The 12,328-nt window shown below is 27.8% G+C and overlaps 1 protein-coding gene across 1 annotated transcript in view; it reads left to right on the top strand.

Annotated features, from left to right (window-relative positions):
• LOC142327638 (proteasome subunit alpha type-6-like) overlaps positions 1–12,328 on the top strand; it is a 41,231-nt gene that overhangs the window by 23,214 nt on the left and 5,689 nt on the right. Inside the window, exon 6 of the mRNA XM_075370844.1 lies at positions 208–302. Within this exon, the coding sequence (XP_075226959.1) occupies positions 208–302 (95 nt within the window). The remainder of the gene's footprint in view (positions 1–207; positions 303–12,328) is intronic.

The following is a 12,328-nucleotide window of genomic DNA, read 5'->3' as shown; positions in this document are numbered from 1 at the left end:
ATTAATTTTTTTGATTTCACTTGTGAATATTTGATGGTCTGTGTTAATAATTCTATAATTATATTTTAATTACCAGAATAAATAAAATATGTGTTCAGCATACTTTTTTGAATTTTACTTTATTATAAAAGTTAATAATACATTTTTTTTTAATGATGTTTGTAAATTCTTGCCATGTTTATGAAACAAATTGTCTTACTTTTTTAGCTGGCAATATCATGTCTTTCATCTGTGCTTTGTGTGGATTTCAAGCCATCTGAAATTGAAGTTGGAGTTGTGTCAAAGAGTGATCCAAAATTTAGGTAACTTTCACTTATGTAACTTGTATGCAGTTAATTATTTAAATATTAATTATTTCAAAGTAAAAATATTCTAGTGTCAAAAAATTTTTAAATATTTTTCTTGACAGCATAGGCTGTAAAGAAAAATTGTTAGGTTTTATTTATACACTTTTAGACGTTTACTTCTGGTAACTCATGTATCATTGCAGTACTGGGTTTTTTCTATTTTGAATAAAATATGTGGCTTAAAGTAGGATTGAGATTCATCAAATTTTCTGTATATTGCAGTTATAAATTGTTTATCAGCAAACATAATGTCTAAAAAATTATATTAATTATTGACTGCTGTTAAAATATGTGACTAAACTCTACTGCTTGCAATATTACTATCCTCAATTACAGCCATTTACTATTTTTAATTTAATTTTTTTTTTAATATGATAAATGAAACATTTCACTTACAAGCGAAATGCGTGCAGTGTCTAAATAGAAAAATATTTATAAATATTATATTTTTTGTAAGTGTTATGGAATATTAACCAAATTTATTGATAAAAAAAAATTTTAGTTTTATCATGTCATTTCTTGTCGCGAATAAATTTTTTTTTTTAAAGCCTGCAGTTCCTTAATGAATCCACAGAAATATATCTTCAAAATGATCACGAAAATCTTGTTAAATTCTTCAAAATTACTATTAAGAAATATTTCTGCTTCTACTTGGTATAACAGTTTATAAAAATATCATTAAATGTAGGTTTATTTTCATTAACACCCCAATACAGCTGATTTGTAATGTGTAAAGTGTAGTTATGAGTTGATTTGTTTATCAGTTAAATACCTTATCATAATAATCTTATAAATACATTTTTCAATCTGAATGTTGTATATTATCATTTAAAAAAAGAAGAAAAATAAACCAGCCAATGAGAATGAAAAAAATTCATATAAGCTTAGGCCCAAAACAATTAATTTTCCAGTTACAGCTGTCAAAAAATTTCATCCTGATTTCTTCTCCTACAGTTAAGTGAATTTCTATTAAAATGATTGGCTTACTAATTGATTATTATTTATTGATTAATTTGATTATTTAATTAACTATTGGAAAAATTGATGGTCATTTTTTTACTTCATCACTTAGAATTAAAGTGATACGTCCCAGAAGTATGTCTTCAGTAATAATAGTACAATAAAATTAACATAAAATAGTGATGTAATAAGGAACTAATTAACAGATAAAATGAGAAAGCGTTTGTTTGACATGTAATTAAGAAACTAAGTCCCAAATGCCAGATAAGGGTAGTTATCTTTTTGTTAAGGTTTGAAATTTAAAAAAATGGGTTTATGGTAAACAACTCAGTATAAATGCTAAATAAGTATAAATAAGTCAGTATAAATCTTAATCCGTCTATTTTTGTTTTGTTCATGTTTTCTTCTTCATTGACTAACATTGTTCTTGGCATTCAACAGAAAGTAAAGAAGGTATGGATGGAAATGAACTAGTCATACTAAAGCAAATATATTTTAGCAAAGTGATTTAAAATCCTGCCACTAGAACATTTTTTTCTTGAAATTCACGTGTACAGTTCAATTGCAAAATCTGTAATAAAAATTATTAGCTTATTCGTCATTAGAAAAGAAAACTTTTCGTAATAAAATGTTCACATTGGTTTTATACACTTCAGTAAGCTTAAAAAGATTATTAAAATTAGCTGGACAGCTGTTAATATTGGTAGCTTGGAAAAATAAATTCTCAATTTAATTGATTAAATTCGTTGTAGCTATGAAATTTCTTTTATTTTGCTTTTCCTTAATTAACTTCAGGCCATTATTAATCTGGTATTTTATAATGTTTTAATCTTTATTTTATTGGAGTAGCCTAGTTTTTTTTCAGTATAAAAAACATTTTTGGTTTGGTTAAAAGAACATTTTCTGCAATCTTTTGGCCAGTTTTATTTTAAGTATCAGTCATATTTGTAAACTTTTGTTTTGGCTTTGCTTCCATAAATGTCAAAATTTTGTTGGCAAGTTTTGTATTTTCATCAACAAATTAAAATAAATTAATACAAAGCCAAAAAAAAAATGTTTTTGGGTTTTCTAGCAATTTTCTTGGAAAAAGTTTAGAGATACAGTTGTGAATTCATATTTTTTAATTTTTCAGGTAAATAAACTTGTAAAATTACCTTATTGTCCTGTACTTTGTGTCCCAAGAATTTAAGTACAGCCTCATTTTACTATTATAGCAAAATTTATCACCAGTTGCAACTTGAAAACATAGCAGTTCCTTACCCTTGCTAATATGAACTTTCATCTTTATTTCCATCAATAGAACGAACATTGAAATTATATCTGTTTCTTTGTGAGATATCCTGTGTATGTACCATTTTAGAAGTTGTTTTATTTTCAAATTGTTAACCTTTTATTTTTAAAAACTTAAATTGAAGGAATGATGTAAAATTTAAGTCATTTAACATTAAACAAAGAATTTAATTTAAGAGCATTGCTAGTTTAAAATTGTACAAGATGAGTTATGAACTCCAGTCATTAAAGTAATTAGTGATGAGTACCAAGAAAGTGTTTCAGTAAACATTTATTGAAATAAATTTGAAATTGAAAACATTGAAAAACCATTTTCATAATTTTTTATGGTGAAAAGTTAATTATAATTGATCTTATTTGAATTTTTTTATGCAAGTCTTAATTTCAGAGGGATGATGCCCCTTCGGTGGGTACTCAAATTAATTTTACCATATTATTTGGCTCGTTAATTTTAGTATTTAAGTGTTAATTAGGTTAATAAGTTATAAGTTTAAGTTATTAAGTTATAAGTTTAGGTCAGATTTTAGTTATAAGTCAGATTTAAGTTACAATTAGTTATTAAAATTTTTAATTATTTTATGGTGTTATTTACTTAAAATAATATTGGTATTTAAATTACGGACTTGTTCAAATTAAGATAATGAACTTATTTCAAATGAATCTGAAAATGTTGTAGGAAATTCTAAATAATTCTTTTCATTAATCATGGAAGGTAATTGACTATTAAGGCAGTCAAATTTTATTTTTTGATAACTGTAACTTAAATTACCAGAATTTTTTTCTTAAAGCTTATGCAATTTAACACAGTTATGCCACCACATAAAACAGAAATAAACATTAAACAACGTGTTTTTACTTTTAATGTCATGCTGTAATTATCTCAGTTCAGTACACTGAAGAATTTAATTATGGACATTAATTCAAACGTTTAAATTTGATATTGTCACTATCCCAGCAGTCCAAGTATGAACTTCCACCAACTAGTGAAATAGGCAAATAATTCCAAAGGTGGTTGTTTTTTTTCTTATTTTAAAAATGTTGTAAGATTTGGTTTTGCAGGTTTTTCTAAAAACAATGAACTACACAATAATTTTAAAAACATTATTGTATTTTAAGAATTTTATAGTTGTGTAAAAAATCTCTGAAAACATTTTAACTCTCCAGTATATGAATAATCCAGTGAGTGATATTACGTTGGTTTGTGATAATTGAATACTAATTGAAGAAAATAGAATTGAAGACAGTGATAGCATTCTCTTCTGCCAGTCAAAAAAATTAAAATCGTTTCATACTCTTATCAATAGAGATATCAAATAACAAAGTGCTTTTGTAAATTGTGGATTTAAAAAATGGTGTTATTCCATATCCTTATCCTTGAAAAATAATGCAATTAAAATTATACAACCAATTATTTATTAGAAATAAACATGAAAATATAAGTTGAACGAAATTTTAACTTCATTTAGTGCAGCAAGTAATTTGAATTTTTTCCTACCGAACAAATTTTTTTTTTTTAATTATGGTTTTAAAATCTATAATTGAAATGTGAAAAATGGATGACACTTGTTGCCATCCATGGAAATTAAGGTAATGTGTAAATCTACTTAACATTTTAAAAAGAGAATTATACAGGAGGGACATTTGTCTCTTCAAGTACAGGGAATCCAGTCTGTGTGAAATGGAATACAAAACGGTAATTAAAAACAGAAGAAAGTTATTTACAAAATAGAAAAGTAAATTCTACAATTCCTTTAAATAAGTGCAGGTTATAAATGTTATACATTATGAGAACAAATGTAATAAAAAGAAATTGAATGTTAATGAAATTGTAAAATAAATTTTCTTTAATTAAAGAAAAAATTAAATTTAAATAAAAAGATACTTTTTCTCATTACTAGAGTTTTATTGAAGTATTTTAAGCTGTTTCGATGGCATTTAAGGTAATTAGCTGCAGATTACTTCATAAAACTAACAAAAAAAAATTCAAAATTCATAAAAATATGCAGTTAGGAGTATAATTAAACAAAAGAGTGGAGAACACTAAACAATGGGTAGTAACAGACAACGTTCCCTAGAGTAGCACTCCTACCACATCACATACAATAGTAGTGAGTTGGAAGATAACTATTTTCTGTTGTGTACAATCTGTTAATATATCGATATATTTATATAAAATTTACATGAATAATGTTATTGAAAGTAAACATAAATTAAATTTCTAGAAACTCTAACAGAAATAGTTTGAAATTGATACAGAAGAGCCACAAGATTACACGTTTTAAAATAAATTAATAAATAGGGTCTGAATAATGTTATATCTTGGCTCAGAATAAAGCATGTATGTAAGGTACTGTTTTACAACTGAAAGTGTTACATTAATTTTATTGCATCAAACTATCTCTGCCAGTTTTTTTATGAATGATTCATAAAAATATTTGAGGTTTATGAGGTTATTATGTGCTTGATCTGAGTAATTTATTTTATAAATAAATTAAATCCCTGTGGTGAAAAAGTGAAGGTTTTGCTTTTAGTGCTGCATATTCCCTGCATTTTGGTGGGGTTGGTATCCTGGTCCACTTTCCCAAAAAAATGTATTATGGGATCTTGTTATTCTTGAGAATGACTTATGATTTTTCAGGAGTGACTTGTGTCATATTATTTGCATGTAACTAACTATTTGGTTTTTTAACCTAATAGATAGACATTATTTTGCAGCAATAAAAATTTTTAGTTTTGTTGTACTATCTATCAAACCGGTCTGTTCTCTTCTATGCATCTTAAATTCAGTGCATGACTGACTGGTTGTTAGTCATTAAAGAAGTTACATTAAAAAAACATTTTAAAATAGGTTTTTGTAGCTCCTATACTGACTTCCAGAATAGAGAATCCCACCACTAAAAATTATAGTTTTTTCTCCACAGAACAGAAAATACTATATTTCCTTTTTTGTTAACAATTATTGAAAAAGCTTAATTTAATAAAAAGCCAACTTAATGTTTTTTTTTTTTGTACCTCCATACTTGTTTGAAAGAATATAATTTACGGTTGTAAGGAAGATAATTATTTTGCTAAGGTTGTATGAAACCTTTAAGCCTCTTAAAAACTTCAGTAAGTTTTTTCCTAATATGAGTGCAGTTAAGTAACTAAATATGTTTGCAAACAAAGATTCATCTTGAGATTCAGTTTATGACAAATATATGTTGATAATAATTGTAGCTTAGTATGTGTTCAATGTTCAATTAACTAGTAGCAGTGTACACGTTTTTGCATCTAAATTTTATAATCATCTTGCTTGATCCTTGAATAAATTAGAGGTTTTAACATTTCTTTCCCTGAAGTAAATTTTTTTTTAAATTACTGTTTTACTTTTCCATTATAAAAATTCTTTAAAAAATGTACAATTTAGCAACATTGTGAACACTATATACATATGTTATCTCTATGAGTATATTGAAAATTATACGATTTGAATAAATTATGTTTTATTTTATTTGTCTCAGCTGTAGGAAGTTATAGGTGTATTTTTAGGATATGAGGGTATAATCTATTTTACTTCAAATTCAGTTACCTTTGATTTACTTATGACAGTGTTAGAAACCTGTAATTAGATTTGTCATAAAGTATTATTTTTAAATATTTATGCTTTTGATTATATTTAATCAAATACATTAAGTAAATACTGTATTTTAATAGTAGTTACCATTTAGGATTGGAACATCTTAGTATGTTTCTCCCTGAAATGTACATTTAACTTCAACTTTCATTTCATTCAACTTTTTATAAAAATTTGCTCTGGGTTTATGATAAAAAGTGTGAAACATATTTTCATTACTCACATAAATGAAACAAAAAAAAAGTATCAGGATTTTGCCTTTATGTATTAAATAGGAACTGATCACAAAACAGAAGAATGATTGATAAAATTGAATTATTTTATCATTAAGACTGTTTATTAAATTGTGAATAATTGACAAAATCCTTTTTTCACCAAAACTGACAGCCAACTGAAATAAATCTAATTAAAGGATTAGTTGAAAGTTATGAAATTTCAAATTAATATTTGTAGTTAGAGTAAATGTATGTATTCATGAAGTTCGTACAAACACTAATATTGAAATAAAATAATCTATTGAACCAAAAATATGTTTTTATATTAATTTACTACAGAATCTATAGTTAATAATGAAATAATAAATCTTCTTGGGAGTTAAATTATTATGTTAGTTACTTTTATAAAACAAATTCATATATTTATAAACACACACATACCAAACAGATAAGACTCACTATATCTGAATGTCACTCAACTATTATGTTAGTTACTTTTATAAAACAAATTCATATATTTATAAACACACACATACCAAACAGATAAGGACTCACTATATCTGAATGTCACTCAACTTAAATAAAAACAACCAGTCTCAATACCAATAATTTTCAGCCTATTTAAAGTAGCAGTATAATTTAGTATTCACACACACAATAAACAGTTTTTATCAAACTGAACCAAAATAGTAGCTCAGTTTTTTATTAGCAAGTGTGCTTTTGTTGTTTCTTAAATTTCTTTTACGTACTGCGATAGCATTTTTCTCTTAAGATTACGTGAAATTTCATCGTCTTGATTCATTCACTCTCAACACCTCAGAATACAGTATCTACTTGACTAGTTATTTCAATTCTTACAAGGAAGAAGAAGATAATGTATTGTAGGAGGTAAGTTAACCAATTAGCAGTTTGAGTTTTCTTTATGGTTTTCTTGTTGGAAAATTAGGAGCAATTTAATAATGTCAGCATGTTGTTTAGTAATTGTACTTGTATATTTACACCTCGGGAGTATCTGTGACATGCAGGTTTACTGTACTATTTTATCGCATAGAAAATGACATTTTTTTGTTTTTTCTTAATGTTTCACAAAATCCAATCATCATAAGGATTTAAAATTGTACCATTTACTTGAAATGAGCACTCATAACTTCACAACTTGGAGGATAAAAGGATAATTTTACGTTTCATCTAAAATTAATTACTTCATTTTATCAAATACAGAAATATATGATTGTATGAATCATTTGAATTCTTCAATTTGATTCTTGCAACTAATTCTTGTTTCTGCTTATTTTTATTTATCTTGATTCTATTATTCATACACAGTTATTAAAAAAGGAAAATTGCTTAAAATAATTATAATAATGCTAACTTATCTATATATACAAAATAAACCATCCTAGTTGGAAAAATTTACAAGATGTAATATATTGGGTTGCTGGTGTAGAACTGCTACTGTTATTTTTATTGTAATCAATCCAAATGTAGGATTACTGCTCTCTGTAATTAAGTAATCGCTTTAGTTTCTTTCAAGATTTTTATAAACAAATTATGTATATAGTTTTTCTTTAATTTTTCTGTATACATCCTAGTTTGTAATTTTGCACGTGTCATTGCAAATAGAGCACTAAGGTTACTGAAATTTGTTTTGTTTATTTATTTGTTTTTTTGATGAACGAAAGTTTTTCCCAGAAATGTAATCTGTTTAAGCATGTATGTGTATATGTACACAAAAAGGGGTTCATATTTAGTTTGATATTTCATTAAAATGTAACTTAAAAAAAAAAAAGATTAAAATATAACAGCTTAAATACGTATTAACAATGTCTGGACTATGCTAAAATAGTGATGAAATATTGCATCATCTTTTTACTGTTCTATTTATAATATATGTTCTTGTGTTTGTTTAGTTAATTCAACAATGAGATTTTTTTATTACTTATGCAAATTTATTGTATATTAAGTCATGCTTAGATTTTTTTTTACTATTAAAATAGTTTTTTATGAAAATACTCTAAAAAAAATAATAATTTATAGGTAAAACTAAAACAGTATTTATAAATTACACGTGATTAATGATTTTTCTACATTTTAAAATGCCTTTTCTTACCCATTAAATTTGCATAAATTTAAATTTATATGTTGCTACCCTATCTCATTTCTATAAAAGCCTTTAATTGCATAATTGTACTCTTATTTTATGTAATCTATCATACATTTTTAAAGTTGAATTTTGTTTAATTGTACACCAGTTTAACGTAATAGTATTGCTATTCATTTTGTTATCTCTTGGCCATTATTTTGTGATTGGTTCAAATTATCTAAAAGAATTTAAACAAAATTATTTTAAATTAATTGACAGAATGCCTTTACAAAATCAGTTTACTCTTTTTGGCATTTTCATTAATAGTACTAATTATATAAACCTTAATTTCATATATATATATATATATATATATATATATATATATATATACACCGTATACACCTATGAGATGTGCTAGAAAAGTAATGAGACTGACTTTTTACTTACCAAAGTTTTTATTTTTTTCAAACAACAATATTATCCTCTTCAACGCAGTTCCCTTGGGCAGCTATACACCGGCGGTATCATTGTTCCCACTCCTGGTAGGAGCACTGGAAGGCTTCAACTGGTAGGGCTTTTAACCGGTCGGTCACAGTCTTTTGAATGTTCTCAAGAGTTCCAAAGTGACGTTCTTTTAAGACATGTTTCAATTTTGGGAAAAGGTAAATGTTACAAGGACTGAACGCAGGTGAATAGGTGGTGGGTGGGTGGGGGGGGGGGGTTGAAGAACCGTAGGAATGTGTTTTGAGGTTAAAAATTTTGTGATGGAAATGGCTGTGTGACATGGGGCATTGTCATGATAATAAAGCATCCACTTATCTGCAATGTCTGGTCTTACGTGAATCACTCTTTTCCTGAGCCTTTCAAGGACACCTTTGTAAAACACTTGATTGACAGTTTGTCCTGGAGGAACAAATTCTTTATGCACAATACCCCTACAGTCAAAAAAGCAAATTAGCACGGTTTTGATCTTTGATTTCTCATTCTACATTTTTTTGGTCGAGGAGGTGACAAAGTGTGCTACTTTGTTCAGGGTCGTACTCAAATATCCAGGATTCATCACCTGTGATCATAAGATTGAAGAATTCTTGGTCATTGTCAATCCTCTTAAGAAGATCAACGCACATGTTTCTTCGATTGTCCTTCTGTTCTGTTGTGAGGTTTTTCGGCACCAATTTTGCACAAACCTTTCACTTTTCCAAATCATCTGTCAAAATTTGGTATAAACGACAGTCTGATCTCACAAGAACCCTCACACGCTCAACGTTTTCATCAGATTTTGAAGTTGAAGATCTCCCTGAGCGAGGTTGATCTTAATGTGTTCTCGGTCTTCCAAAAATGATTTGTGCCAGTGGAAAACTTGTGCTCTTGATAAGCAATGTTCCACATGGTTCTGTTTCAACTTTTCAAAGGTCACACTCGCGGATTCCCCAAGTTTAATACAAAACCTGATTGTACAACGTTGCTCTAAATTCCTATGTTCCATTTTTGTAACAGACAACAAAAACACAACTACACTGATGGCGCTGTCAAAAATAATGTGTTGGCTGAAAGGAGTTGAAACTCATACTGAGCATATGGAAGGGATGAACAAACCAGTCTAGCACAGACCGGTAGACACAGTGTTGCCAGATCGCTCACAGTATTATCAATCTCATTACTTTTCTCACACACCTCGAATATATATGCTTGAGTATATCATTAAGGTATTAATTTGATTTTGTATCAAAATTTTTCCATGTGTTTCTTTTATCATGTAGTTTCATTACTTTTATTTTTATGTATTAATATCTAAGATTTATATTTTATAAGATTAATATCTTGACTATAATCACTTCTCCCTTTTTTACAATCATCAGTTATTAGTGAGAAAAAGTAAATGTGATCCAAAATTATGTGCTGTGGACTTAAATTGAGAATTATAAGCCAGTGGAACAGATTTACACATGACAACTGTTAGGTGCTTATGCAGCTGGGACAGAAAGCTCGTCGACCAGCTAAAAAGCAGCTTTTAATGCCAACAATTATCAAAAAAAGGCATCTGTGGGCCAAAGCATATGCTAACTGGGCCAAAGAAGACTGGAAAAATGTTATGTTTTCAGAGTCACATTTTTCTGTTAAGGGGCAAAGGATTCCATTCATTAGAAAAGCATCAGATGAAAATACATCACCGGCTATGTCCAACAATTGGTTAAAAATCCCTAGAGAAAATTTTTTGGAGTTGTTTAACATTTAAAGGCCTTTTGTTCATTACTTTCAGTAGATGATTTTTTGAAAACTGATCGATATATTTAGTTTCTGAAGGAAACGGTTGCATCAACTTCAAAACAAATTCACAAGTCAATGAAATGTTCCAATGAGATTTGGCACCATATGCCATATTGTCATATTGAAGAATTTCTTGAAAAACAAAAACAATTCTCCTTTGATCAGGCAACTGCCCAGCCAATTGAAAATCAGTGGCCAATAATAAAAAAACAACTCTCAAAAATGGATTGTACCATAAAAATTGACCTTATTAAAACAATAATAATATAGATATGGTTTCATGATGAAGAAATAGAAAAAAAGTGTTGAATCGATAACAAATGAAGTGATTAAGACTAAAGGAGTACATATAAGTTACAAGATATTCATAAATTATGAATCTCTCGCTCTCTCTCTCTCTCTCTCTCTCTCTCTCTCTCTCTCTCTCTCTCTCTCTCTCTCTCTCTCTCTCTCTCGCTCTCTCTCTCTCTCTCTCTGTGTGTGTGTGTGTGTGTGTGTGTGTGGTGAATAATATCCCTGGAATGCCGTAACATAAATTCTTTGAAATTGGCTAAAGAAATTGTATATCTAAGACATTGATATTACATTTTTAACTTTTGTATAATGATTGTAGAAAATTGAGCTTGTTATTTAAAATTTGAAAGTTTTAAGTCAATTGTCTTTAGAGTGGAGGGATTTTTAAGATTTCTTAATGGTTTTTGCCCGAAAATTTGTTGACATGAAATTTGGCAGCATATATATATATATATATATATATATGTATATACATACCAGCTTTGGTGTGATTTTTGATCCTATAAAACAAGGGGACATTACAGCTCACATGCTGTGGAGGATTTTGCAAATTTCAGTGTTTCATGACCCTATCTAACAATACAACATAAAGAAAAACCCATGGAAAATTCTGGAAGTGTGTACATACAATTGTACACATGTATGTTTACCTGCATTTTGATAAAATCTCCAGACTGCTTGGATATTAAAACTTTAAATTTAGTTTCTGTACATTGGACATTGATGCTATTAAATTATGAACTTAATCAGAAAAGGGAGTAAAATGACTGATGACAGTCATTTTGCCGGCATCATCTTTTTGTAGAGGCATCTTAGGAACTTGAAATTCAGTAAAATAGTTTATTATATGAGTTGTTTACTGAAATTTTAGGTCTATTGGATTTAAGAGTAAGGAAATAATTAGTTTAATTGCTTTAGAGCTTTTGTGATGAATGAATTTCCAAAATAAATTACTAAAAATTATTGAACCTCAGAAAAAATAGTCGTCAAAACAAGACACATTTGCATTAAGTTTTAGCTCCCTGCGGACAAATAGTTAAGGTACCCAATTTCACGTTTTGTTTTCTTCTTATTCATTAAATTAATTTTATATTGAAGCACAAAACATAATTAAAATGTTTCCTTAAAAGGGAATCTATCGTACAACTGGTTATTAATTTCTACAAGGTAAACTAGATTTAGTGTCCTTTACCACATGTGAAATGCTGCAGAACATCTAGGAATACTCTTTAGAAACTATTTATGAAATCATTTA

Source organism: Lycorma delicatula, chromosome 7 (assembly GCF_047948215.1).
Source record: "Lycorma delicatula isolate Av1 chromosome 7, ASM4794821v1, whole genome shotgun sequence".
Taxonomy (NCBI): Eukaryota; Metazoa; Arthropoda; class Insecta; order Hemiptera; family Fulgoridae; genus Lycorma; species Lycorma delicatula.
This window is presented reverse-complemented; position numbering and strand designations above follow the sequence as displayed.